The 26998-nt window shown below is 41.5% G+C and overlaps 2 protein-coding genes across 6 annotated transcripts in view; one reads left to right on the forward strand and one right to left on the reverse strand.

Moving 5' to 3' along the window:
- The window catches only part of CCR3 (C-C motif chemokine receptor 3), a 143294-nt gene that overhangs the window by 52018 nt on the left and 64278 nt on the right, over nucleotides 1–26998 (reverse strand). The window lies entirely within an intron of this gene.
- Nucleotides 445–7642, forward strand: CCR1 (C-C motif chemokine receptor 1). Of its 2 annotated transcripts, none has more exons than XM_054483155.2 (2): nucleotides 445–1070; nucleotides 5020–7642. In XM_054483155.2, the coding sequence occupies exon 2, from the start codon at nucleotides 5031–5033 to the stop codon at nucleotides 6096–6098; it is 1068 nt and encodes a 355-aa protein (XP_054339130.1). In that variant the 5' UTR covers nucleotides 445–1070; nucleotides 5020–5030; the 3' UTR covers nucleotides 6099–7642. The 2 variants fall into 2 exon arrangements, with proteins under 2 accessions (XP_054339130.1, XP_054339131.1); XM_054483156.2 differs by lacking the exon at nucleotides 445–1070 and adding an exon at nucleotides 1689–1879.

Consider the following 26998-nt stretch of genomic DNA (forward strand, 5'->3'; position numbering starts at 1 on the left):
TGATTTCTGAAACAGTGCTTTGTAGTAATGCCGTGAGGAAGGTTAGGGGTGTCCCCACTTTATGGAAGACACAAGGGCAGAGGCAGAGTAGGTGTTGGCAGTTGTGAGGAGAGTCACAGTACTCATCATTTGTCAGACATTTTTCACTGTGCCAGGCACTCTGACATTTTTCATGTACAAATTGACCTCATGCTTCTCCTCTGAGGTAAGCATTCAGTACTCTCATTTAGCAGAGTAGGAACCGAGACTTAGAAAGGTGAGTGATCTGCCCATGTCACAGGTGGAGAGCTGGGATTTGAACTTGGCCCATGTTTGACCATCGCATAAAGCAGGAATGGGGCATCAGAAAGGGAAGGTCAAAACATAACCAGCAGACCTATATTCCCTCCATGCTGGAGGTTCCTGGGGCAGAGCCACTCTCTGAGGTTTGGTGGGGAGGGACTTGGGAAGCAGAGAGCAGAGGGACAGTGAGCTCCCAGAAGCTGAGGGGCATGGGGTGCCAAAGAGAAGCTGCTGCCTCTGTGCGCACCCATGTCAGTTAGTTTTGAGGAACAGGACTCAGGGTTCCAGTTTAAATCCTTCCATTCACAATCTTTAAGGAAGAAGAAAAAAAAGAAGTCTGCCACTGACCACAAGAGCTCTATGCCCTGCCCCCATCCCACATATACACATCCCACACTTCAATTGCTCCAAACATTCTGGGAACATCTCACTGCCACCTACCTCACCCAACTCAGCTTCACCTGCTCACAATTCCCTTAAGGCTGAGCTCCCAGGGCCAAGACTCAAGAGCCTCAGAGTGAGCGGAGAAAATCCTCGCAGTTAACTTTGCCTCCAGGAAGTGGCCACTGGTCGGCGTTGTGGCCATTCATGAGCACTCAACCACACAAAAAGAAGAACTTTGTCTCCTTCTTGTCATTTTGAAAGACTGTGAAACTGGAGCCAATTCTCCAACATCACACAGGAAGCTGAGTACTTCCTACTTGGTCAGGACCTTGAACCTTGAATTCATAAAAACCCAGAAAGCCCCAGAAACAAAGACTTCACGGACACAGTCCCTTGGAACAAGAGTAAGTGTCACTTGTCTTTTCTGTCTTATCTGTTACTGTGGAGGGCAGTCTTGTTCAAAGACATGCATGCAGCTAGGGGCTCCTCAAAGGTAGGGGGAATTCTTTGAGGGCCGGGCAAATGTCTAAGTAGCCCATGGATGCATCTCCAAGGCAATTAATACTGTAGCAATACTGAGAATGGTGGATTTATAAAGCTGGGTGCTCAGATGAAATATAGGCTTTTTTGCTAAAAAGGAAGCTTACTTGAAGGATTGGCTGTTGGTTACTGATTAAGAAAGTCAGTCAATACTAAGGGACAAAAGATGTTTTCTGTGGAAACCTATTCAATAAGAAATTACTTGGCCGGGCGCAGTGGCTCACGGCTGTAATCCCAGCACTTTGGGAGGCCAAGGCGGGTGGATCATGAGGTCAAGAGATGGAGACAATCCTGGCCACATGGTGAAATCCTGTCTCTACTAACAATAAAAATTAGCCGGGCATGGTGGCACATGCCTGTAGTCCCAGCTACTCAAGAGGCTGAGGCAGGAGAATCACTTGAATCCGGGCAGTGGAGGTTGCAGTGAGCTGAGATTGCACCACTACACTCCAGCCTGCTGACAGAGCAAGAGTCTGTCTGAAAAACAAAAATTGCTTGCCAAATTACCCCATGTAAAGGAAAACCAAACATGGTGTTTGAAGAAATTATAGCAAGAGGGAAATATTAGTTAGAAAAATCTTGGCAGATGCAAGGATAATTTGATACTGAACCTATCTCTTAAGAAGACTGGAACCAAGGATCCTCAAAATCGGCACTGCTGTCTTTGGAAGAGGTAGGCTTTCACTCACCCAAAGGCAAGGAGCTGGCCAGGTGATCTTGGGGGGCATCTGTTCTGCTCTACTAACAAAGACACAGGTCAGGATATTGTTCTGAAGATAGAGGGGCATGGTGGCTCCGTATAGGTATCTACTTCATAGGTGGTCTAGGTGGGTCCCAGATTTCAAAGAAGAGATGGAAACTCTCGAAAGTTTGCACAACCTGCCACCAGGCTATGTGCCACTCACTGATCCTTTAGTTCCCTCACCAAGCAGTGGGACAGTGCTGGACTGTTCAGAATATGGGGCCTGGGCAGTGATGTGCTGGTAAATGTTCAACGACTGACTCTTCTGAAGAAAAGATCCCTGCTTTATAACATTTGTTGATTTTCATGGTATAAATGCCCCCACTGTGGTGAGTTTCAAGCTACCAACATGCTGAATGTGGAGTGGGGAAGAGATGCACGCAATTGGCACTTATAAACCAGTATAAGCCAGCCAGCGCACCAAAGGCCTGGGTGTCTTTCATCATCACAGACTGCTGTATCTCTGCTCAGAGACTTCACCAACTCCCATGCTGGAGGACACTGGCAGTGGAGGGTCCAGGATCCAGGGCTATAGCTGACCACTGTGCAGTGGCCTTGAGGCAGACTTCTGCAGTAGACTACAGCAGGGCTGGCAGATTAGATGACAACATGGTCCTTTGTTTTCTCTTCTTGGGCCCCACCCCAGATCATCTCCCTTTAGGAACAGCATGCCTTGGAGTGGTTGCCTGGGGCTTAACAAGTTGGGGAAATAACAAATGGGTTGGAGGTAGGGGATGTATGGAGGTGACTCGGTTTAAAATGCCACCTGACAATGTTGACCCAACTTGCCTTCGCCTTTGCCAAACCTTCCCAGAAACTGGACTCATGGGATCAGCCTTGCACTAGCTGCTCTTTGTGCTTTCCAAGCTGTTTGCTTACTTCCACTGTTAACCTGCCAGCCCACCAAAAAGTGCTGACTACCAAACTGAACTGTCTGCCCTCATCAGCAATGGTTGTGGCTGCAGAAATTAGAAACTGCCAACACAGCTTTGTTAGTGACCGTTAGCCTGACTCTCTCCAGAAAGAGGGCTGATTGGATCTCTCTGGAGATGGAGGAGTGGGCCAGGGGATGGGTTCGATACAAAATTAAAGCTCCTCACTTCTCACCCTAATAGAATATCTCCCCTTCCAGCCAGGGTGCCCTATACCCTCCACGTGCCTTAATTTCCTTTACAATGGCTATTGAAAAAATGTGAATTGTGTAAGCAGGAAACATTCCTTAAGGAGAGTAGAAGGAAGAACACCAGAGACCCAGGTTTAAGATAGAAATTATAAAGTAGGTGCCACCTACTTTACTGATTGGTATTTGGGTCAAATCAATTTAGATTGGCAGCAATAGATTGACAATTTCAAATGTCATTCACATGGAAGGGACCATCATTGTCCACCGTTATCAAGAAAAATCACTTTCTAGATTAACTACAAAGAAATTTGGCAGGTGAGGTGGGGGACAGGGTATACCAGCCAGCCAGGGACATCCTGGACATTGGTGCCTGGGATGTGCTGGTGGTGACAGGCCTCAGAGAAGGGCTCCTGCAGGGAAGGAGGTCTCTCAGGGAAGGTCCCCAAGAAAAGTGCCCTGGCCTGGCTCTTGCCAGGCCCTCAATAAGGGGCCTGGCCGTTGCCAGGTGGTGGTGGTGGGAGGGTGATGGTGGCACTTTTCTCATACATTACCTCACAGTAGCCCTGCAAGATAAGAGTTGCCTTCCAACATTACAGATGAGGAATGAAGCTCAGAGAGGTAAAATAATTTATCCAAAGTCACAAAGCTCGTAGGTTACACCAAAGCCCATGCTCCATTTGGGGAGGCATCTTTAATAAGCAACTGGAAAGGATTCAAGTGCCAAAAAAGCAGGGACTGGGAGAAGTCCTACAAAGGCAACCTACAGAGTGATTCTTTTTTGTTTCATTTTTGTTTGCTTTAAGGCATCCGTGGGTAAAAATATCTAAGAGCTTATCTCAGCAGAATTCAGCTAGTCACTTTGTAACATCACCTCATAGCTCCAGACCATTCTGAACTCTTCCTCCCCTGACGCCCAGTTTTCTCTTTTTCTGACCAGGTTACCTCCCCCCTCTCGGTCTGCACTTTCCTCTCCTTTCAGGAGGTCTGCAAAGTGACCTTAGACCTACCTGTGCCACCTAACGGCTGTGCAATGTGGGTCAGGCTCAGCCCACTCTGGTGCCCTCAGTGTCCTCATCTCCAAAATAATGGGGTTGGCCTACTAGGATTTCACTATGGCAACACCATTGGTGTTTGGGGTAGAATGATCTCTGCACTGTAGGACATCCTTGGCCCTGCCTACAAAATGACAGTAGCATCCCCCAGTTTTGGTGACAACAACAACAAATGCCCCCACGTTTCCAAGTGCCCCAAGGGTACTAGGTCACTCTCAGCTGAGAATCTTCTTAGACCAAAAGCCATGAATATCTGTTTGTATCTTTCTCTGAGCCAGGACCATTTTCCTTCTCAGAGTCCTCCTGTGGGCTCCACAGTGCAAAGCCACCACTCAGTGACAGCGGCAGGAAAGCATAGTGGTGTCAGGGCCGGGCATGAGAGTAATGCACAGCTGGGTTGGAGCTCCAGGTCTGTTCTCACAAGAAGTGTGCCCTTGAACATGTTTCCTAACCACTCTGAACCTCTGTTTCATCACCTCTTAAATAAGAACAACAATGGGACCCCTCCAGGGCTCTTTAACCCTAACTCCAGTGTCTAGCCCATGGGGGTGCTTAGGAAGTGTTGGTTATGAATAATATGGTAAGGTCTCCCTCTGGCTTTCCACCCATTGAACTTATCCCTTACAAAACTCTTTGCCGAAATGATTGAACTAATGATTTGTGCACTCATTTACTTATTGCTTCCACTCCCTGTTAGACTATAGATTCCTAGAAGGCAGAGAGGACCTGGGTCTCTCTAACATTCCATTTTGTCCCCAGGGCATGGTACACAGAAGGCACTCAATAAACATTTATCGAGTGGCTGAAAAAATGTTACCTCTCCCTTGTCTTTACTGTCTAGCGCCCACTGCCTTTAGTAGCAGAGTAAAGACAAATCTTTTTTTTTTAACCTGTAGGAGAAGCCGGGATGGAAACTCCAAACACCACAGAGGACTATGACATGACCACAGAGTTTGACTATGGGGATGCAACTCCGTGCCAGAAGGTGAACGAGAGGGCCTTTGGGGCCCAACTGCTGCCCCCTCTGTACTCCTTGGTATTTGTCATTGGCCTGGTTGGAAACATCTTGGTGGTCCTGGTCCTTGTGCAATACAAGAGGCTCAAAAACATGACCAGCATCTACCTCCTGAACCTGGCCATTTCTGACTTGCTCTTCCTGTTCACGCTTCCCTTCTGGATCGACTACAAGTTGAAGGATGACTGGGTTTTTGGTGATGCCATGTGTAAGGTCCTCTCTGGGTTTTATTACACAGGCTTGTACAGCGAGATCTTTTTCATCATCCTGCTGACGATTGACAGGTACCTGGCCATCGTCCACGCCGTGTTTGCCTTGCGGGCACGGACCGTCACTTTTGGTGTCATCACCAGCATCATCATTTGGGCCCTGGCCATCTTGGCTTCCATGCCAGGCTTATACTTTTCCAAGACCCAGTGGGAATTCACTCACCACACCTGCAGCCTTCACTTCCCTCACGAAAGCCTACGAGAGTGGAAGCTGTTTCAGGCTCTGAAACTGAACCTCTTTGGGCTGGTATTGCCTTTGTTGGTCATGATCATCTGCTACACAGGGATTATAAAGATTCTGCTAAGACGACCAAATGAGAAGAAATCCAAAGCTGTCCGTTTGATTTTTGTCATCATGATCATCTTCTTTCTCTTTTGGACCCCCTACAATTTGACTACACTTATTTCTGTTTTCCAAGACTTCCTGTTCACCCATCAGTGTGAGCAGAGCAGACATTTGGACCTGGCTGTGCAAGTGACGGAGGTGATCGCCTACACGCACTGCTGTGTCAACCCGGTGATCTACGCCTTCGTCGGTGAGAGGTTCCGGAAGTACCTGCGGCAGTTGTTCCACAGGTGTGTGGCCGTGCACCTGGTTAAATGGCTCCCCTTCCTCTCCGTGGACAGGCTGGAGAGGGTCAGCTCCACGTCTCCCTCCACAGGGGAGCATGAACTCTCTGCTGGGTTCTGACTCAGACCACAGGAGGCCAACCCAAAATCAGCAGGTGTGACCTGCCAGGCACACTGAGCCAGCAGCCTGGCTCTCCCAGCCAGGTTCTGACTCTTGGCACAGCATGGAGTTACAGCCACTTGGGATAGAGAGGGAATGTAATGGTGGCCTGGGGCTTCTGGGGCTTCTGGGGCTTCTGGGTCTTCAGTCTTTTCCATGAACTTCTTCCCTGGTAGAAAGGAGATGAATGAGCAAAACCAAATATTCCAGAGACTGGGACTAAGCGTACCAGAGAAGGGCTTGGACTCAAGCAAGATTTCAGATTTGTGACCATTAGCATTTGTCAATAAAGTCACCCATTTCCCACTATTGCTTGCACAAACCAATTAAACCCAGTAGTAGTGGTGACTGTCAGCTCCATTCAAAGTGAATTCCTAAGCCATGGGAGACACTGATGCATGAGGAATTTCTGTTCTTCCATCACCCCCCCCCCACCCTCTCACTGCCAAAGAACTTGGAAATAGTGATTTCCACAGTGACTCCACTCTGAGTCCCAGAGCCAATCAGTAGCCAGCATCTGCCTCCCCTTCACTCCCAGCAGAGGATTTGGGCTCTTGGAATCCTGGGGAACATAGAACTCATGATGGAAGAATTGAGACCTAATGAGAAATAGAAATGGGGAACTACTGTTGGCAGTGGAACTAAGTAAGCCCTTAGGAAGAATTTTTATATCCACTAAAATCAAACAACTCAGGGAGTGGGCTAAGCACAGGCCATATGAATAACATGATGTGCTTCTTAAAGCATCTTAAAATAGCCATAAAGGAGAGGGACTCATCATTTCCATTTACCCTTCCTTTCTGACTATTTTTCAGAATCTCCCTTCTCTTCAAGTTGGGTGATATGTTGGTAGATTCTAATGGCTTTATTGCAGTGATTAATAAGAGACAAAAGGAAGCAGGGTTGGTTTCCCTTCTTTTTGTTCTTCATCTAAGCCTTCTGGTTTTATGGGTCAGAGTTCTGACTGCCACCTTGGACTTGTCAGCAAAAAAAAAAAGAAAAAAATGGCCTGCTGTGTAAGCTGACAGTATTTGTAGCTGATAGGGGGTTGGGAGGAAACTGTCTACTAGGAGGGTGGGGTGAGATTCTGTGTTGACGTAGGAGGCCGAGAAGGCCCTTAACTCAAAGTAGCTTATTTATCCAAAATGTTCTGGATGCGTCATCTCTAACCAAGGACCCCCTATTTATCATGCCTTTGTTCTCTTTTCCCTCAGATGTATATTTCTTTAAAAATCATTTTCCTAATAACAAAACTTATTTCTAAGACAGCTTAAAAATTCAAAGAAAAACCCCAAACACTGACATTATACACTTCCACTACCCAAAGACAAAATGTGCCCACTGTGTGCTTTTGAGTGTATTTTCTTTTAGTTTGTTTTTGTTGGGTGCATATTTATGATAATAACAAAGATGGACTCCAATTGTACTCACTGTTCTGTTGTTGGTTTTAATTAGCAGCAAGTTGTGATCACTTTCCCAGGTCAATAAATCATTTCAAAGCATTGTTTTTGGTGCCTGCACTGAAGTCTATGGCAGGGATGCATCCTAATTTACTCCACCCATTTCCCCACTATTGCTTGCACAAATCAATTCAACCCAGCAGTGATGACTGTGGGCTCCATTCAAAGCAAGCTCTTGAGCCATGAGAGACACTGGTGCATGAGGAATGTCTGTTCTTGCAGGGTGCTCAGCTCAGTGAGCCAGACAGACACAGGTATGCCAACAGGGCCCAGGCAGCATGAGAGGGGGTTGGGGGGACTGCAGAACTCAGGGTGCCAAGGCAGTAAAAGGGAAGAAGGAATCATCAGTCAGAAGACACCCTAAGCTGACGGGTGTCCCACCTTACAACACAGTGACACCATTGGGTTGACTTTTCTCCTTTTGTGGACACTAGAGCTGCACTCTTACCAAACCACCCACCCCCTTCAGTGGGAATTATGTTCACATGTGGTCTTTGTACAAAGAAGCTGGTGTCATGATGGTCTCAAAAACTTTTGTCTGGGATAGAGGAGGTCATGCCACCTGGGCTTACACCCCCACACAGAAAATATAGACAAATATAGGCCTTAGGAGTCCAAGTGGATGACAACTTTCCAGTTGTAAACCCACCAGCTCTCAGTGTGTGGAAAGGAGGCTTAACTGAATTAAGACATATTTGTCTACTGCTTTAGTAAAATAAAACTGCATCAGAAAACAGTATTTGGTCCACAGCGAAATCATAATGTGGAATATTTCACAAGATCCTCCAATTCCGTTTTGAAGTAATACTTGTTTTTTCCCTTATTACAAAGGAAATTTCTAGTTGTAGAAAACTAGAAATAGCTAAAAAACACAAAGGAGAAAAATGAAAACATCTGCGCAATTCCACTCCCCAAATATAGCCTTCCTTATTATACTACTGTTTTAGTACATTTCCTTCTAGTACTGTTTTCTAAATGCACACACATACATAGACGATCACACTTAATATTTTGTGTGCGTGTAACCTCGGTAATGTTTGACACAGAGTAAACACTAAGTAAATGCTGGCTGAGTGAAGCTCAATTTCTGAGCTCCAATTTCCTAATCTATAAAGTGAAGAGGAGCCTGGTATCTACCTCATGCTGCTGTTCTGAGGATTAAATAACATAAAGTTAGGGAAATCGGGTAGTATTCCTCCAACATTATCCAATAAGATGTCTGCCAGCACCTTTCCTTGGTCACTTAAGAAATTCCAGCTCCTCCTGTCTGCTTCCCCTGCCCCTCCCATGCCCTGGTTCTGTGCTAATGGGGTGCAGCCCCAGACTCGTCGCTATTGTCCCTGTTGTCTTTTCGATTTCATCCATACGGAAAGGCTGCCAGAAGAGCACAAAGAACTCCCTTGTCCCCTATCCAGACTTACCAGTTGTCAGCATTTTACCACATTTGTGTTAAATTCATCATTCTCTAGATGATATATTAGATACATACATACATACATACATATCTAGATCTAGATGCTAGATATAGATAAATAGATATACAATGCTATTTTTTTCTCCACAATCATTTGAGAGCAAGTTGCAAATACGATGCCTCATTATCATCATTACCCTCAGAATGTTTTTACTAGCAACAACGATATTCTCCCATGTAACCAAAACAGGAAACTGATATGGACACAATATCATCATATTATCTGTAGCCCTGTTTCCAGTTTTGCCTACTTTGCCAATAATGTCCTCAATAATCCCAGGGTCCAGAAACGCTTGTTTTACTTAGTTGTCTGCTCCTCTAGTCTCCTTTAAGAGCAGTTCCTCAGGCTTTTCTTGTCTTTCATGACTTCAGCATTTAAGAGCAACACTACAATTACCTGGTAGACAACAATTCCTCGATTTGGCTGACTGATGTTTCCTTAGATCTAGGTTATGAAACTAGGGCAGGAATCTCACAGAACAGTTGCTGTGCTCTCAGTGCATAATATTAGAACTCACCTAATGTCAATCTTCCCCATGACTGGTGATGTTAAACTTTATCACTTGCTTAAGAAGGTGTCTACCAGTTTTTGCCACTGTAAAGCATTTTGTACTTATTAAGTGACAATTATTAGTTCACTTCTTTCTGAAAAGTGAAAGCTTCTCTTCTCCTCCTCTTACTTATTATTTGTATCAGCAGCATCTCATGGGGTTAAACTATATTCAGTGGAATATAGTTTAATGTTGTCTTTATTTTGATGCACATATCGCCCCAGATTGATCTAATGGGAGCTGGATCCTATGTCCTTTTGTTCTGTCTCCATTGTACTTTGAGCAATCCCTCCCTCTTTGGCAAAGAGGTTCCAGCTCTGTCTTGTATTTTCCCTGCCCTGGCCACAGAAACACACATCTCCAAGCAGTCTGGTTTTTTGTAGTGGAAACTAATATTTAGAAACCAAGATTGGAGAGCTAGATGTGCTCATTGTTAGTGGAGTACTATTGTTTTTGGGCCTTCTCCGTGGACAGAGCTAGGAAAAATATCTATGTTTGTGTAAACACAGTAACACACACACCACACACACATACACACACAAGCATATCTATTTAATCTGTCACATGTAAAGCCATGTGTTCACACCAATACCTTCAATGACAATCTTACATAGCATTGTTCTTTCTAGTCTTCTACCTTTTTTTTTTTTCTTTGAGACAGAGTCTCACTCTGTTGCCAAGGCAGGAGTGCAATGGCACCATCTCGGCTCACTACAACCTCTGTCTCCCGGGTTCAAGCGATTCTCCTGCCTCAGCCTCCTGTGTAGCAGGGATTACAGGCACCTGCCACCACGCCTGGCTAATTTTTGTAGTTTCAATAGAAACGGGGTTTCACCATCTTGGCCAGGCTGGTTTTGAACTCCTGACCTCATGATCCACCCGCCTCGGCCTCTCAAAGTGCTGGGATTACAGGAGTGAGCCACCACGTCCAGCCTCTTCTACCTTTTCATAGTTGAAACTGGCTTCTCTCACAACAAGAAACCTGGTTCTCATTGCTGTCAATGTATTCCTTTTTATATAATCCTTTAGTGAGTAATCACAGTTCTTCTGAATAGGCCAGTCTAATGCCTTACTGCTGCCAATGATGAGAGACTCTGTACATCACTTGAGTACCCCTCAGTCTTTTGGCTCAGGCTCCAGCATGTGAACTACTCTAAACAGTCTTGGCACCAGGGTGAGGATGAGACCTTTTACCTTCATAAATTTTTCATCTCTTCCTTTTAAAAAAATCCATATATCCCCAATCTGCTCCCCACCCCAACATTATAGGCACAATTTAAAGATTTTATTGACTTTTTTAAAGAAACAGCTTTTGTTTCATTGATTTCTTTTCTGGTCTTTCTTATCTCTTTTCTTCTGCTTACTTTGGGTTCATTTGATTTTGTTTTATTTTGTTTTTGTCTAGTTTATTAAAGTAGAAGCAGCTATGATAATTTATTTAAACCATTCTCCTTCTCCAGTATCAGCATCTAGAGCTATAAATGTTCCTCTAAGGACTGCTTTTGCTGCATTCAACAAATTTTCATATGTTATCTTTTTATCTCATTCAGTTCAAAATAATTTTTAATATCCTTTTATATTTATTTGCCTATAAGTTATTTAAAAGTTTGTCAGCTTCCAAAGATTTGTGGATTTTTCAGATATATTTGCTATTAATTTCTAATGTAATTCTGCTGTGACTTACATAATTTGAATAATTCTAAATGTACTGAGGTTCCTTTTATGGCTCAGAGAATGAGCTATATTAGTAAATGTTCTGTGTGTATGTAGTCTAGGTTGGTTAATGTTCCATGAGCACTTGAAGAGACTATGTGTCTTGCATTATAATGTTTAATAAATGTCATTTGGGTCAAGTTGACCAATAGTGTTGCTCATATCTTCTATTCAATACTAATTTTTTGCCTCATTGTTATATCAGCTAGCTAGATAGAACAATAAGTTGCCTTGTTAAAATATTTAATTATGATTATGGATTTGTCTGCATCTTCCTTTATTTCTGTCAATTTTTGCTTCATATATGTCCTAGCTCTATTATATGAAAGACATATAAGACTATTCTGTCTTCTCATTGACTCCTTTGTCATTAAGAAATATATCCCTTTATCCCTGGTAATAGTTCTTGTCTAGAAGTTTACTTTTTCTGATATTACTAACATTCTAACTTTTTAATGCTTATTCTTAGCATGGTACAGTCATTCGTCCTTTAATGATGGGGATATATTCTGAGAAATGCACTCTTAGGCTACTTTGTCATTGTGTGAACATTATAGAGTGTACTTACACAAACCTAGATGGTATACCCTACTACACACTTATGCCACATGGCATATCCTATTGCTCCCAGGCTACAACCTTGTACAGCATGTTACTGTACTGAATACTGTAGCCAATTGTAATACCATGGTAAGTATTTGTATATCTAAACATAGAAAAGGTACATTAAAAATACAATAAAAAAGATTTTTAAAAGGTACACCTGCATAGGATACTTACCATGAATGGAGGTTGCAGGACTGGAAGCTGCTCTGGGTGAGTTACTGAGTGAGTGGTGAGTGAATGTGAAGGCCTAGGACATTATTGTACATTACTGTAGGCTTTATAAACTGTACACTTAGGCTACACTAAATTTATAAAAAACAATTTCTCCAGTGATAAATTAACCTTAGCTTATTACAACTTTACTTATAAACTTTTTAATTTTAAACTTTTTGACTTTTTTATTATACTGTTTTGTAATAACACTTAGCTTAAAACACGCATTGTACAGCTATACAAAAATGCTTGCTTTCTTTATATCCCTATTCTATAAGATTTGTTCTATTTTTAAAAATTTTTAACATTTTTACTTTTTAAACTTTTTTGACAAAAATCAAGACACAAACACACACTTTAGTCTAGACCTACACAGGATCAAGATCATCATTATCACTGTCTTCCATCTCTACATCTCTTCCCACTGGAAGGCCTTCAGGGGCAATCACAGGCATGGAGCTGGCATCTCCTATGATAACAATGTCTTCATCTAGAATTCCTCCTGAAGGACCTGCCTGAGGCTGTTTAACAGTTAACTTTCTTTTTATAAGTAGAAGAAGTGCATCTTAAAATAACAATAAAAAGTTCAGTATACTGAATACATAATCCAGTAACATAGTCATTTATTATCGTGATCAAGTATTATGTACTGTATATAATTGTATGTGCTCTATTTTTATATGGCTGAAGTGCAGTAAGTTTGTTTACAACAGCATCACCACAAACATGAGAGTAATGAGTTGCGCTACGATGTTACAACAGCTCTGATGTCACCAGGCAACAGGAATTTTTCAATTTCATTATAATCTCATGGGACAACCTTGGTATAATCAATCCATCATTGACTGAAACATCATTATGTAGAACATGACTGTGTATCTTTTTCAGTACTTTTATTTTTAAATATATGTTGTTTTTGTTTTTAATTTAAAGGGAAACTCTCATAGAAAGCATGGTGCTCAATCTTCTTTCTCATCCAGTCTGACAACTCCTTTCACTTGAATTATTTAGTCTATTAACATTTTATGTAATGATTGATATTATCGAGTTTACGTCTACTATGGTACACTTTGTTTCCTATTTGTCCTATTTGTATTTTGTTTTCTCTATCTCTTAATTTTTTTTTGATTATTTGAAAAATGTTTAATAGTCTATTTCAGTCCCTCTATTGACTTGTTAAGCTATACCTCTTTATATTATTGTTGTAGTGATTTTCTGTAGGGATTTCTGTATACATCCTTAATATATCACAGACTATTTAGGATTAATATCATGCCGTTTCATATAAAATGTAAGAACCTCCTCTCATTCTCTGTATTGTTATCATGTATTTTACATTTACATATATAGAAAACCTCATAATACAATGTTATTATTTTTATTTTAAACAAATTCATTTTTAAAAAGACATCAAGACAAAAAATATAATCTTTTATATTTATCCAAGTTTCTATCTGGTGTCAATTTGCCTTAGCCTGAATAACTTCTTTTACTATATCTTGAGCATGAGTCTGTTGGCAAAGAATCTGGTAGTTTTCACTTATTTGAAAATGTCTTTATTTTACCCTCATTTTTGAAAGATATTTTTTCTAGATAGAGCATTCTGAATTGGCAATATTTTTTCTCAGTCCTTTAAAGAAATCATTGTACTGTCATCTGTACATCATTGTCTCTGATAAAAAGTTAGCAATTACTCTTATCACTGTTATCTCCTATGAAATGTGTTTTTTATTTTTTCCCCTGGATGCCTTTAGTGTTATCCCTTTCCTTTTTTTTTTTTTTTTTTTTTAGCATTTTTTGCTTCATTTGTGTTTATTATTCTTGGTGTTTATGAAACATTGAATTTTAGGTTGATTTTCCCCCAGTTTGAGAAATTTGGTGCCATGATTTCTTCAAATACATTTTTTTCCCTGCTTAATTATCTCTTTCTCTTTACCTTCATATATACCAGTTATACAGTGGGTCCCCCCTTAACTGCAGTTTTGCTTTCTGCAGTTTCAGTTATCCCTGGTCAACCATGGTCTAAAAATATTAAATTGAAAATTCCAGAAATAAGGAATGCATAAGTTTTAAATTATGCACCATTCTGAATACCATGATGAAATCTTACACTGTATTGCTTCATCCTGCCTGCACATGAATCATCCCTTTGTCCCATATACCTACACTTTATTTGCTACCTTCCCCTTAGCCATTTAGCTGTCTCAGTTATCAGGTTGACGCTTGTGGTATTGCAGTACTTGTGTTCAAGTGACCCTTTTTTAACTTAGTAATGGCCCTAAGAGTAGTGATGCTGGCAATCTGGATATGTCAAAGAGAAACTTGAAAGTGCTTCCTTAAGTGAAAAGGTGACCTTGGTGTTCCTTGGTTGGGATTTGGCACTATCAGCAGTTTCAGGCATCCACTGAGAGTTTTGGAACATATCACCAATGGATAAGGGTACTATACCTTTATTAGGCTGCTTAATTTTGTTTCAAATCTCCTTTTAAAACTCATTTTTTACAGTAATTTATATTCATTTCTTGACCTTTCTTCTATTGTCTCTACTAGATTGTTAAGACCCTCCAATTTATTTCAGATACTGTAATTAACAGTTCTAGAATTTCCATTTGGTTCTTTTACATAGTTTCCATTTATCTACTGAAATTCCACATCTGTTCATTCATTATGACGATTTAATTCTTTAAGTCCTTGATTATAATAGTTGATTTAAAGTCCCTAATTTCTAATTACAACTTCCCAGTCATCTTGGGGTCTGTTTCTATGAACTTTTTTTCAGAATTATGGTTATAATTCTTTTCACATCAATTACTTTTTTATTGCATGTCAAGCATTATGGGTGATATGTTGTACGGAGTCTGGGCTATTATCTTCCTTTAAAAAGTGCTGGGTGTCATTTTGTCAGAGTTGTAAAATCATTGGTGCTTCCTTTCAGTCTCATCAGACTTAGTTTTATATTTTGTTAGGATGTGTCTATTTCAGATTTGGCTTTAGTTTTAGGGCTTGCCTTTACTCTAGGGCTGTGGTCTTCAACAACAACAGCATCATCTGGGAACTTATTAAAAATACAAATTTTTAAGTCCTACTTCAGAGCTACTGAATCAGAAATTGCAGGGATGAGACCCAGCAATCCGTATTTTAACAAGTGTTTCAGGCAACCCTGGTACATGCTAACATTAGAAAACCACTGCTGTAGGGCATAACCTTTGCTCATAAGAGGTGGCAGAGAAGTCTATCCACCCTGGCTGGGAATCTTCTGTCAGCATTGTGCAAACCCCAGTATCCCATTGTTCAGCTCTCAGCTCCTCAGTAGCCACACACTTAATGCCTCAAGGAGTCTCACTTTCCTCTAGTGCAATCCTTCCTTCAGCCAAGGATCCAACAGAAAATCCCTGTGGAGACTTCTGAGCCTCTTCTCTATGGAGCTGCCTTCTCTCCAGTCCCCTGCCCTGAAAATTGTAGCTGCTTCAGCAGCCCAGGTCTAATCTCTGCCTCCTCAGCTCAGTGAACCCTCTGCTCTGCCTGGGCTCCATCTGCCTGTACTACCATAGGAAAATGTTCCTTTTCTCAGGGATACGAGTCCTCTATTTGCTGTTGCCCAATATCTGAAAATAGTTGACTCATACTTTGTCCAGTTTCATAGTTGCTTACAATGGAAAGGCAAATTTGGCACCAGTTACTCCATCATGACAAAAGCAGAAGTCCTATTCTAAGGTTTTTTAATGTGTGTCATTTTCTTTTTAATGTGTCCTAAAATATATGTATTGTTTTGTATGTAGCATTTTTAATTTAGGTAAACGATACATGTTTCTTACTTTTTTAACATAGTGCCCAGCTTGCCAGATCATCTATGTTGCTATTTAGAATATTCAACTCATTTCTTTCACCTGCTTCATAGTACTCCATACAGTATATCTTCCACGTTCTACTTATTTACTCTCCTAGGCATGGGAACCAAGATTGCTGCCAGCTCTCCACTCTGGCAAATAAAATTACAACATTCTTGTACAGAGTTGGACTGGAAATGCTAGATCACACGGAGATGTAAATGAGTTAAATCTATGTAGCCACTAACTGTGCAAAAAGGTTCCTCTCCCCACATCTTTACCAACACTTGGCATTATGCTGCTCTCTAATCTTTGCTAGTCGAACAAGTAACGTGACTCTCATAGTTGCTTTATTTTGCTTTTCTCTGATTACTGATGGGTTTGAACATCTTTTTATAAGCTTTTGAGTTTCTCCTATAAATTACCTGTTAGTGTCTTTGACCATTCTTTATTGGGTTTCCTGCTATTTCTTGTTGATTATCAAGAGTTATTTACATACTCTGGATTTTAATTTTTTATTTTTTTAAGATATTGCAAATAACTTTTATCATTGTCTTATATGTATATTACTTTGTTTATGGTATCCTTCATTAAATAGAAATATTTTTGATTAATAAAATTTAAATTAAAATTCATTACATTTTGTCTTTTGGCTTATGCTAGCTCAGTGTAGTTCAAAGGCTCCTTTCTCACCCTTAAGTACAATTGTTTTTCTATTCTGTCCTATATTTTCTTCTATTACCATAATGGTATTTCACTTCTTATTTAGGTCTTTATTCTGGTGTGTAACTATGGCAAGTCACTTAACTTCTCAGAGACTCGTCGTCTCCATCATTGAATGGAGGTAATAGTAGCGTCTCATCTAATGGGGTTGTCATGAGGATGAAATGTCTTTTTTTTATTATTTTTTTCTTTTTATTTATTTATTTATTTATTTATTATTATTATACTTTAGGTTTTAGGGTACATGTGCGCAATGTGCAGGTTAGTTACATATGTATACATGTGCCATGCTGGTGTGCTGCACCCACTAACTCGTCATCTAGCATTAGGTATATCTCCCAATGCTATCCCTCCCCCCTCCCCCCACCCCACAACAGTCCCCAGAGTGTGATGTTCCCCTTCCTGTGTCCATGTGTTCTCATTGTTCAATTCCCACCTACGAGTGAGAATGTGCGGTGTTTGGTTTTTTGTTCTTGTGATAGTTTACTGAGAATGATGATTTCCAATTTCATCCATGTCCCTACAAAGGACATGAACTCATCATTTTTTATGGCTGCATAGTATTCCATGGTGTATATGTGCCACATTTTCTTAATCCAGTCTATCATTGTTGGACATTTGGGCTGGTTCCAAGTCTTTGCTATTGTGAATAATGCCGCAATAAACATACGTGTGCATGTGTCTTTATAGCAGCATGATTTATAGTCCTTTGGGTATATACCCAGTAATGGGATGGCTGGGTCGAATGGAATTTCTAGTTCTACATCCCTGAGGAATCGCCACACTGACTTCCACAGGGCTGAACTAGTTTACAGTCCCACCAACAGTGTAAAAGTGTTCCTATTTCTCCACATCCTCTCCAGCACCTGTTGTTTCCTGACTTTGTAATGATTGCCATTCTAACTGGTGTGAGATGGTATCTCATTGTGGTTTTGATTTGCATTTCTCTGATGGCCAGTGATGGTGAGCATTTTTTCATGTGTTTTTTGGCTGCATAAATGTCTTCTTTTGAGAAGTGTCTGTTCATGTCCTTCGCCCACTTTTTGATGGGGTTGTTTGTTTTTTTCTTGTAAATTTGTTGGAGTTCATTGTAGATTCTGGATATTAGCCCTTTGTCAGATGAGTAGGTTGTGAAAATTTTCTCCCATTTTGTAGGTCGCCTGTTCACTCTGATGGTAGTTTCTTTTGCTGTGCAGAAGCTCTTTAGTTTAATTAGATCCCATTTGTCAATTTTGGCTTTTGTTGCCATTGCTCTTGGTGTTTTAGACATGAAGTCTTTGCCCATGCCTATGTCCTGAATGGTAATGCCTAGGTTTTCTTCTAGGGTTTTTATGGTTTTAGGTCTAACGTTTAAGTCTGTAATCCATCTTGAATTGATTTTTGTATAAGGTGTAAGGAAGGGATCCAGTTTCAGCTTTCTACATATGGCTAGCCAGTTTTCCCAGCACTATTTATTAAATAGGGAATCCTTTCCCCATTGCTTGTTTTTCTCAGGTTTGTCAAAGATCAGATAGTTGTAGATATGCGGCGTTATTTCTGAGGGCTCTGTTCTGTTCCATTGATCTGTATCTCTGTTTTGGTACCAGTACCATGCTGTTTTGGTTACTGTAGCCTTGTAGTATAGTTTGAAGTCAGGTAGTGTGATGCCTCCAGCTTTGTTCTTTTGGCTTAGGATTGACTCGGCGATGCGGGCTCTTTTTTGGTTCCATATGGACTTTAAAGTAGTTTTTTCCAATTCTGTGAAGAAAGTCATTGGTAGCTTGATGGGGATGGCATTGAATCTATAAATTACCTTGGGCAGTATGGTCATTTTCACAATATTGATTCTTCCTACCCATGATCATGGAATGTTCTTCCATTTGTTTGTATCCTCTTTTATTTCCTTGAGCAGTGGTTTGTAGTTCTCCTTGAAGAAGTCCTTCACATCCCTTGTAAGTTGGATTCCTAGGTATTTTATTCTCTTTGAAGCAATTGTGAATGGGAGTTCACTCATGATTTGGCTCTCTGTTTGTCTGTTATTGGTGTATAAGAATGCTTGTGATTTTTGTACATTGATTTTGTATCCTGACACTTTGCTGAAGTTGCTTATCAGCTTAAGGAGATTTTGGGCTGAGACGATGGGGTTTTCTAGGTATACAGTCATGTCGTCTGCAAACAGGGACAATTTGACTTCCTCTTTTCCTAATTGAATACCCTTTATTTCCTTCTCCTGCCTAATTGCCCTGGCCAGAACTTCCAACACTATGTTGAATAGGAGTGGTGAGAGAGGGCATCCCTGTCTTGTGCCAGTTTTCAAAGGGAATGCTTCCAGTTTTTGCCCATTCAGTATGATATTGGCTGTGGGTTTGTCACAGATAGCTCTTATTATTTTGAGGTACGTCCCATCAATACCTAATTTATTGAGACTTTTTAGCATGAAGGGTTGTTGAATTTTGTCAAAGGCCTTTTCTGCATCTATTGAGATAATCATGTGGTTTTTGTCATTGGTTCTGTTTATATGCTGGATTACATTTATTGATTTGCGTATATTGAACCAGCCTTGCATCCCAGGGATGAAGCCCACTTGATCATGGTGGATAAGCTTTTTGATGTGCTGCTGGATTTGGTTTGCCAGTATTTTATTGAGGATTTTTGCATCAATGTTCATCAAGGATATTGGTCTAAAATTCTCTTTTTTGGTTGTGTCTCTGTCAGGCTTTGGTATCAGGATGATGCTGCCTCATAAAATGAGTTAGGGAGGATTCCCTCTTTTTCTATTGATTGGAATAGTTTCAGAGGGAATGGTACCAGTTCCTCCTTGTACCTCTGGTAGAATTCGGCTGTGAATCCATCTGGTCCTGGACTTTTTTTGGTTGGTAAGCTATTGATTATTGCCACAATTTCAGCTCCTGTTATTGGTCTATTCAGAGATTCAACTTCTTCCTGGTTTAGTCCTGGGAAAGTGTATGTGTCGAGGAATTTATCCATTTCTTCTAGATTTTCTAGTTTATTTGCGTAGAGGTGTTTGTAGTATTCTCTGATGGTAGTTTGTATTTCTGTGGGATCGGTGGTGATATCCCCTTTATCATTTTTTATTGCATCTATTTGATTCTTCTCTCTTTTTTTCTTTATTAATCTTGCTAGCGGTCTATCAATTTTGTTGATCCTTTCAAAAAACCAGTTCCTGGATTCATTAATTTTTTGAAGGGTTTTTTGTGTCTCTATTTCCTTCAGTTCTGCTCTGATTTTAGTGATTTCTTGCCTTCTGCTAGCTTTTGAATGTGTTTGCTCTTGCTTTTCTAGTTCTTTTAATTGTGATGTTAGGGTGTCAATTTTGGATCTTTCCTGCTTTCTCTTGTGGGCATTTAGTGCTATAAATTTCCCTCTACACACTGCTTTGAATGCATCCCAGAGATTCTGGTATGTTGTGTCTTGGTTCTCGTTGGTTTCAAAGAATATCTTTATTTCTGCCTTCATTTCATTATGTACCCAGTAGTCATTCAGGAGCAGGTTGTTCAGTTTCCATGTAGTTGAGCGGTTTTGAGTGAGATTCTTAATCCTGAGTTCTAGCTTGATTGCACTGTGATCTGAGAGATAGTTTGTTATAATTTCTGTTCTTTCACATTTACTGAGGAGAGCTTTACTTCCAAGTATGTGGTCAATTTTGGAATAGGTGCAATGTGGTGCTGAAAAAAATGTATATTCTGTTGATTTGGAGTGGAGAGTTCTGTAGACGTCTATTAGGTCTGCTTGGTGCAGAGCTGAGTTCAATTCCTGGGTATCCTTGTTGACTTTCTGTCTCGTTGATCTGTCTAATGTTGACAGTGGGGTGTTAAAGTCTCCCATTATTAATGTGTGGGAGTCTAAGTCTCTTTGTAGGTCACTCAGGACTTGCTTTATGAATCTGGGTGCTCCTATATTGGGTGCATATATATTTAGGATAGTTAGCTCTTCTTGTTGAATTGATCCCTTTACCATTATGTAATGGCCTTCTTTGTCTCTTTTGATCTTTGTTGGTTTAAAGTCTGTTTTATCCGAGACTAGGATTGCAACCCCTGCCTTTTTTTTGTTTTCCATTTGCTTGGTAGATCTTCCTCCATCCTTTTATTTTGAGCCTATGTGTGTCTCTGCACGTGAGATGGGTTTCCTGAATACAGCACACTGATGGGTTTTGAGTCTTTATCCAATTTGCCAGTCTGTGTCTTTTAATTGGAGCATTTAGTCCATTTACATTTAAAGTTAATATTGTTATGTGTGAATTTGATCCTATCATTATGATGTTAGCTGGCTATTTTGCTCGTTAGTTGATGCAGTCTCTTCCTAGTCTCGATGGTCTTTACATTTTGGCATGATTTTGCAGTGGCTGGTACCGGTTGTGCCTTTCCATGTTTAGCGCTTCCTTCAGGAGCTCTCTTAGGGCAGGCCTGGTGGTGACAAAATCTCTCAGCATTTGCTTGTCTGTAAAGGATTTTATTTCTCCTTCACTTATGAAGCTTAGTTTGGCTGGATATGAAATTCTGGGTTGAAAATTCTTTTCTTTAAGAATGTTGAATATTGGCCCCCACTCTCTTCTGGCTTGTAGAGTTTCCGCCGAGAGATCCGCTGTTAGTCTGATGGGCTTCCCTTTGAGGGTAACCCGACCTTTCTCTCTGGCTGCCCTTAACATTTTTTCCTTCATTTCAACTTTGGTGAATCTGACAATTATGTGTCTTGGAGTTGCTCTTCTCGAGGAGTATCTTTGTGGCATTCTCTGTATTTCCTGAATCTGAATGTTGGCCTGCCTTGCTAGATTGGGGAAGTTCTCCTGGATAATATCCTGCAGAGTGTTTTCCAACTTGGTTCCATTCTCCCCGTTCACTTTCAGGTACACCAATCAGACGTAGATTTGGTCTTTTCACATAGTCCCATATTTCTTGGAGGCTTTGCTCGTTTCTTTGTATTCTTTTTTCTCTAAACTTCCCTTCTCGCTTCATTTCATTCATTTCATCTTCCATTGCTGATACCCTTTCTTCCATTTGATCGCATCGGCTCCTGAGGCTTCTGCATTCTTCACGTAGTTCTCGAGCCTTGGTTTTCAGCTCCATCAGCTCCTTTAAGCACTTCTCTGTATTGGGTATTCTAGTTATACATTCTTCTAAATTTTTTTCAAAGTTTTCAACTTCTTTGCCTTTGGTTTGAATATCCTCCCGTAGCTCAGAGTAATTTGATCGTCTGAAGCCTTCTTCTCTCAGCTCCTCAAAGTCATTCTCCGTCCAGCTTTGTTCCGTTGCTGGTGAGGAACTGCGTTCCTTTGGAGGAGGAGAGGCGCTCTGCTTTTTAGAGTTTCCAGTTTTTCTGCTCTGTTTTTTTCCCCATCTTTGTGGTTTTATCTACTTTTGGTCTTTGATGATGGTGATGTACAGATGGGTTTTTGGTGTGGATGTCCTTTCTGTTTGTTAGTTTTCCTTCTAACAGACAGGACCCTCAGCTGCAGGTCTGTTGGAGTACCCGGCCGGCCGTGTGAGGTGTCAGTCTGCCCCTGCTGGGGGGTGCCTCCCAGTTAGGCTGCTCGGGGGTCAGGGGTCAGGGACCCACTTGAGGAGGCAGTCTGCCCGTTCTCAGATCTCCAGCTGCGTGCTGGGAGAACCACTGCTCTCTTCAAAGCTGTCAGACAGGGACATTTAAGTCTGCAGAGGTTACTGCTGTCTTTTTGTTTGTCTGTGCCCTGCCCCCAGAGGTGGAGCCTACAGAGACAGGCAGGCCTCCTTGAGCTGTGGTGGGCTCCACCCAGTTCGAGCTTCCAGGCTGCTTTGTTTACCTAAGCAAGCCTGGGCAATGGAGGGTGCCCCTCCCCCAGCCTCGCTGCCGCCTTGCTGTTTGATCTCAGACTGCTGTGCTAGCAATCAGCGAGACTCCGTGGGCGTAGGACCCTCCGAGCCAGGTGCGGGATATTAATCTCCTGGTGCGCCGTTTTTTAAGCCCGTCGGAAAAGCACAGTATTTGGGTGGGAGTGACCCGATTTTCCGGGTGCCATCTGTCACCCCTTTCTTTGACTAGGAAAGGGAACTCCCTGACCCGTTGGGCTTCCCGAGTGAGGCAATGCCTCGCCCTTCTTCGGCTCGCGCACGGTGCGCGCACCCACTGACCTACGCCCACAGTCTGGCACTCCCTAGTGAGATGAACAAGGTACCTCAGATGGAAATGCAGAAATCACCCGTCTTCTGCGTCGCTCACGCTGGGAGCTGTAGACCGGAGCTGTTCCTATTCGGCCATCTTGGCTCCTCCGATGAAATGTCTTAATGCATGTGAAGTGCTTAAAAGAGTGCCTGGTACATATATAAGTGATTGCTATTATAATTAAAATAAATGTATTTAAGTATAACGTTTAAGTAACAATGCAATATGTGAAAATATAGCAAAAATCAAAAAGGTAATTCTAATAACTAAAGCTTGAGAAACATGAACCAGAAGGAATACATTTTGATTTTCCCAGAGTGGAAGGACTCAGCATCAAGTCAATAAGAAATCCTGATGTCGGCTGATTTTACATTTCCTTCCCTTCACACTATTTTCTCCCCTTAATTAGCTGGTTAAAATGATACACTAATCCCATTGATAACTAACATCTTTTATCATGAAATTCTTTGGGAAATTTTTGAAAAAAGAAAATTGATTTTTAAGTCCACAGCTGTTGCTCTGTGCAGACTTAGTTCAGTACAATAAAATCTCAATGTTGTGTAAGAATCTGGGCTTGACAGGGTTATCAAGCTCTGAAGTTGCCCAATATTTATTTCTGGTCCTTTCATTTCCCATTCTCACTTTCTGTGGTAGGAGCTGAGGAAGAGTGAGAAGACTGAAACTTGGGTGGCATGAAAGGAACAAGGGTATTTACTAAAAAGAGCCTCAGGCTCATGTTCTGACCCTACTCCTGGGTGCCGCAACTCCTGGAAGCAGGCAGGCTTTTATCCAGGATGTTCCTGACCCCCTGCTATGCCTCCATAACTGGAAGCCTTGCCCATCTGCATTTCCTTACCTAGAGTTTCCATCCAGTTTTAGCCCTGCTCTACCCACCTGGAGCATCTCAGTGCCCCACTCCCATGAGTGAGTGGGCTTGCTTGCTCTGTGCCAAGGCTTTGAGATGACTTAAGGCACAGGGACCCTGAAGCCAGGAGCTGTGATGTTCTGAAGCTGCCAGCAGACCTTTTGGACATAACTAAATTATAGAAACCTCTAAGTGTGTTCCCCCAAGAGAACAAGAGGAAACAGAGTTCTGGGAGCCAAGCATTGGAAGGAGAAAAAGAGAATTTTCCCGTAAATTTTATTTATCCATTGATTTGTTTATTCATCCATTCAAATGACACTCATCCACCCACTCATTCACTCATCCCTTCATTTGGTACAAGCCCCTTGAATCAGACATCAGGGGTATGAAGGCCACTTGAAGAAGGACCTGCCACCCCACCATGCACTGAAGCTTCCCCTGTGCCATGGTGGGCAGGAGCCACCAGAGGAGTTGCTGGAATAAGGTCACTGCATTCTCTAGAATGTCAGGGACTCGCTGTTTGGCCCTGGATACACACCAGTGAATTTCTTTGAGCTTATGCTCTCTCTACTCGAGAATATCTGCGGTGTCTAACTTCATCCAGCTTTCAACAGTCTCCTCTTGACCAACAAAGGTTGGTTATAGCTTTTGTTTGAAAGCGTTGAACAAAAGCATTATGTGTTGGCTTTTAATTTAGCAAATCTAAAATTCATTTGTAGAATAATCAGATGAGACAGTCTAAGTAAGTTTCAAAAAAGAACAGTATTGTAATGGGGGAGAATTTGCTTGTATGCTGACATACATTATACAGCCTGAACTATAAAGATCCTGTACCAAACAATTTTAAAGTGTAATAAACTAAAGATTAAGACAAAGATGCCAAAGTATCAACTCTCCTAACATATAAGACAATTTTACAAATCAATAAGAAAACTAATAATATATTCCAATTATTTATTTGCTTATTTATTTATTTATTTATTTGAGTCTCACTCTGTTGCCTAAGTTGGTATGCAGTGGCATGATCTCGGCTCACTACAGCCTCTGCCTCCTGGGTTCAAGCGATTCTCGTGTCTCAGCCTCCCGAGTAGCTGAGATTACTTTTAGTAGAGATGGGGTTTCACCATGTTGACCAGGCTGGTCTTGAACTCCTAACCTCAGGTAATCCACCTGCTTCAGCCTCCCAGCATGCTGGAATTACAGGCCAATAATTTATTTAAATAAACAAAGATACAAACAGTCATGGAATAAATGCAATACCCATTACAATAAAAATACTAATCATACTAGTAATAAAACAAAATGCCAATTACAATGAAATATTTATTTTGCCTGTTAAAAATGGTGAGGAGATTTTATTTTATTAATGCAAATACCCAGTGCAGTTAAGAATGTGGCAAAATAGCCACTGCCATGTATTTTTTATTGGAATATAAATTAGTGCATTGTTTCTGAAAAGCAATTTAACAAGTTATCAAGATTGTTTAAGAAGTTCATTTGATAATACTGCTTCTAGAAATCCATTTTAAGGAATATTGACAGATAATAGCAAAATGAAATACAGCTGGAAAATTCAATGACTGGAGGAAGATTAAATTCGATATTGGTAAATTTGGTATATGATTCATATATAAATAATTTTTAAAAGAATTTTTATTGACATGGGAATACACTCATAACATTGTCAAATTAAAAAAAGGGAAATATAGAATTCTTCTAGTCCACATTTTGTAATATATGTGGAGAGTACAAAGACAGGAAAAGAATACACCCAAATCAGCATGGGACTCTGTGTATCAGAAGCAATATGATACAAGGCCATGGTTCTCAAACTGTAGGGGCCACTGTGAGTTCACAGGGGTGCCATGGAATATTTCCAGTTTTCAGGGGATATACATTGATAGCTGACCCTTCTTGGACACCTTGGGAACTACTCGATTGAGGAAGTTCACAGTTCGAACATTAGATTGCAGTATATTCCTTTCACAGTTGTCATATCTTTCCAAAGCTGGGTTTTCAATGATTGAGGTAAAGAAAATAAGGGCAACAGTGTCCAACTTGATTCCAAGGTTGGGCCTTGTCCAACAGGCACATATCCCATCGGCACTGCTTATTTAAGAGGAAGATCAAATATTATTTTTTCTTTCAATGTATGTGTATTTTCTTTTCAAACAGCTATTACAAACATACCTACATCATTTGGATCTAACCACTTAATTAATGGAACTGTTTGGTATTTCTTTTGGCCCAGGTGCACTAAGAAGAGAGTACTGAGAAATTAAGGGCACCACGCACAGAGAAAGTTTGGGGACCCCTGAGCTGAGGGATTTATTTAGGAGTGAGATTATATACTAGGTGAGAGCTGGCGGGCAAGTCCCTCTAGGCTGTCCCCTCTGCCTGCAGTGTTGAGTGGGAAGTCTCTTCAGGTCAGCCACTCCAGCAGTCAGGAAGGAACGCCAGCTGAGGATGTGAGCAAGGATCAGATGGCACCTGTAAGGACAAGCCAGATCCTACACGGACACTACCCGCCTTGAGGACAAACAGGAGGTTCATCTGTCTCTCGCAGCATCCAGCCACTACCTCGCTAGGAATCTGCAGAGGAAGCTGCTGCATTCACCATGGAGGTTCACATGGGCCTGGCCCAGGACTTGTACTTCCAGAGGGGAGCATGGGAGCCGGAGTCCAGTGGATCCAGGTGCTGTCCTACGCCAAGGTGAGCCCACAGATAGACTGCAGTGTGCACAAGTCACCACAGGGCCCCGGAACCTGCTGGCACATTCACAGCGTTACATTACAGCTGTTGCTCCGTTCTCTCGTGAATCTCAAGTTAGTTATATAGATCCCCAGGCCTGTGCTAACCTGGAACCCTACTGACAGTGAGTTCTGGGAAATGTAGTTCCCGTTTAAACTGACATTGTATAAAATCATCGCAAATGAGTGATGTTAATTTTCTTCTGTATGCTTTCAGTGCTATCTAACTGAAAAAAAAAAACAACATATTTTTTAGAACAGGATCTCACTCTGTCATCCAGGCTGGAAAGCAGTGGTGACCACAGTTCACTGTGGTCTTGAACTCCTGGACCCAAGAGATCCACCCGCCTCAACCTCCTCAGTAGCTGGGACCACAGGCCCATGTCACCACAGCCAGCTAATACTTTATTTTTTATCCTTTGTAGAGACAGGATCTTGCTTTGTTGCCCAGGCTGGTCTTAAACTCCTGGCCTCAACGGATACTCCTGCCTTGGCCTCCCAAACTGCTGGGATTACAGGCGTGAGCCACCAGGCCAGCCTATC

The sequence above is a fragment of the Pongo pygmaeus genome, chromosome 2 (assembly GCF_028885625.2).
Source record: "Pongo pygmaeus isolate AG05252 chromosome 2, NHGRI_mPonPyg2-v2.0_pri, whole genome shotgun sequence".
Taxonomy (NCBI): Eukaryota; Metazoa; Chordata; class Mammalia; order Primates; family Hominidae; genus Pongo; species Pongo pygmaeus.

Bases quoted from the DNA above. Each gene is read 5' to 3' on its own strand.
- CCR1 (XM_054483155.2), top strand. From the start codon at position 5,031: ATGGAAACTCCAAACACCACAGAGGACTATGACATGACCACAGAGTTT.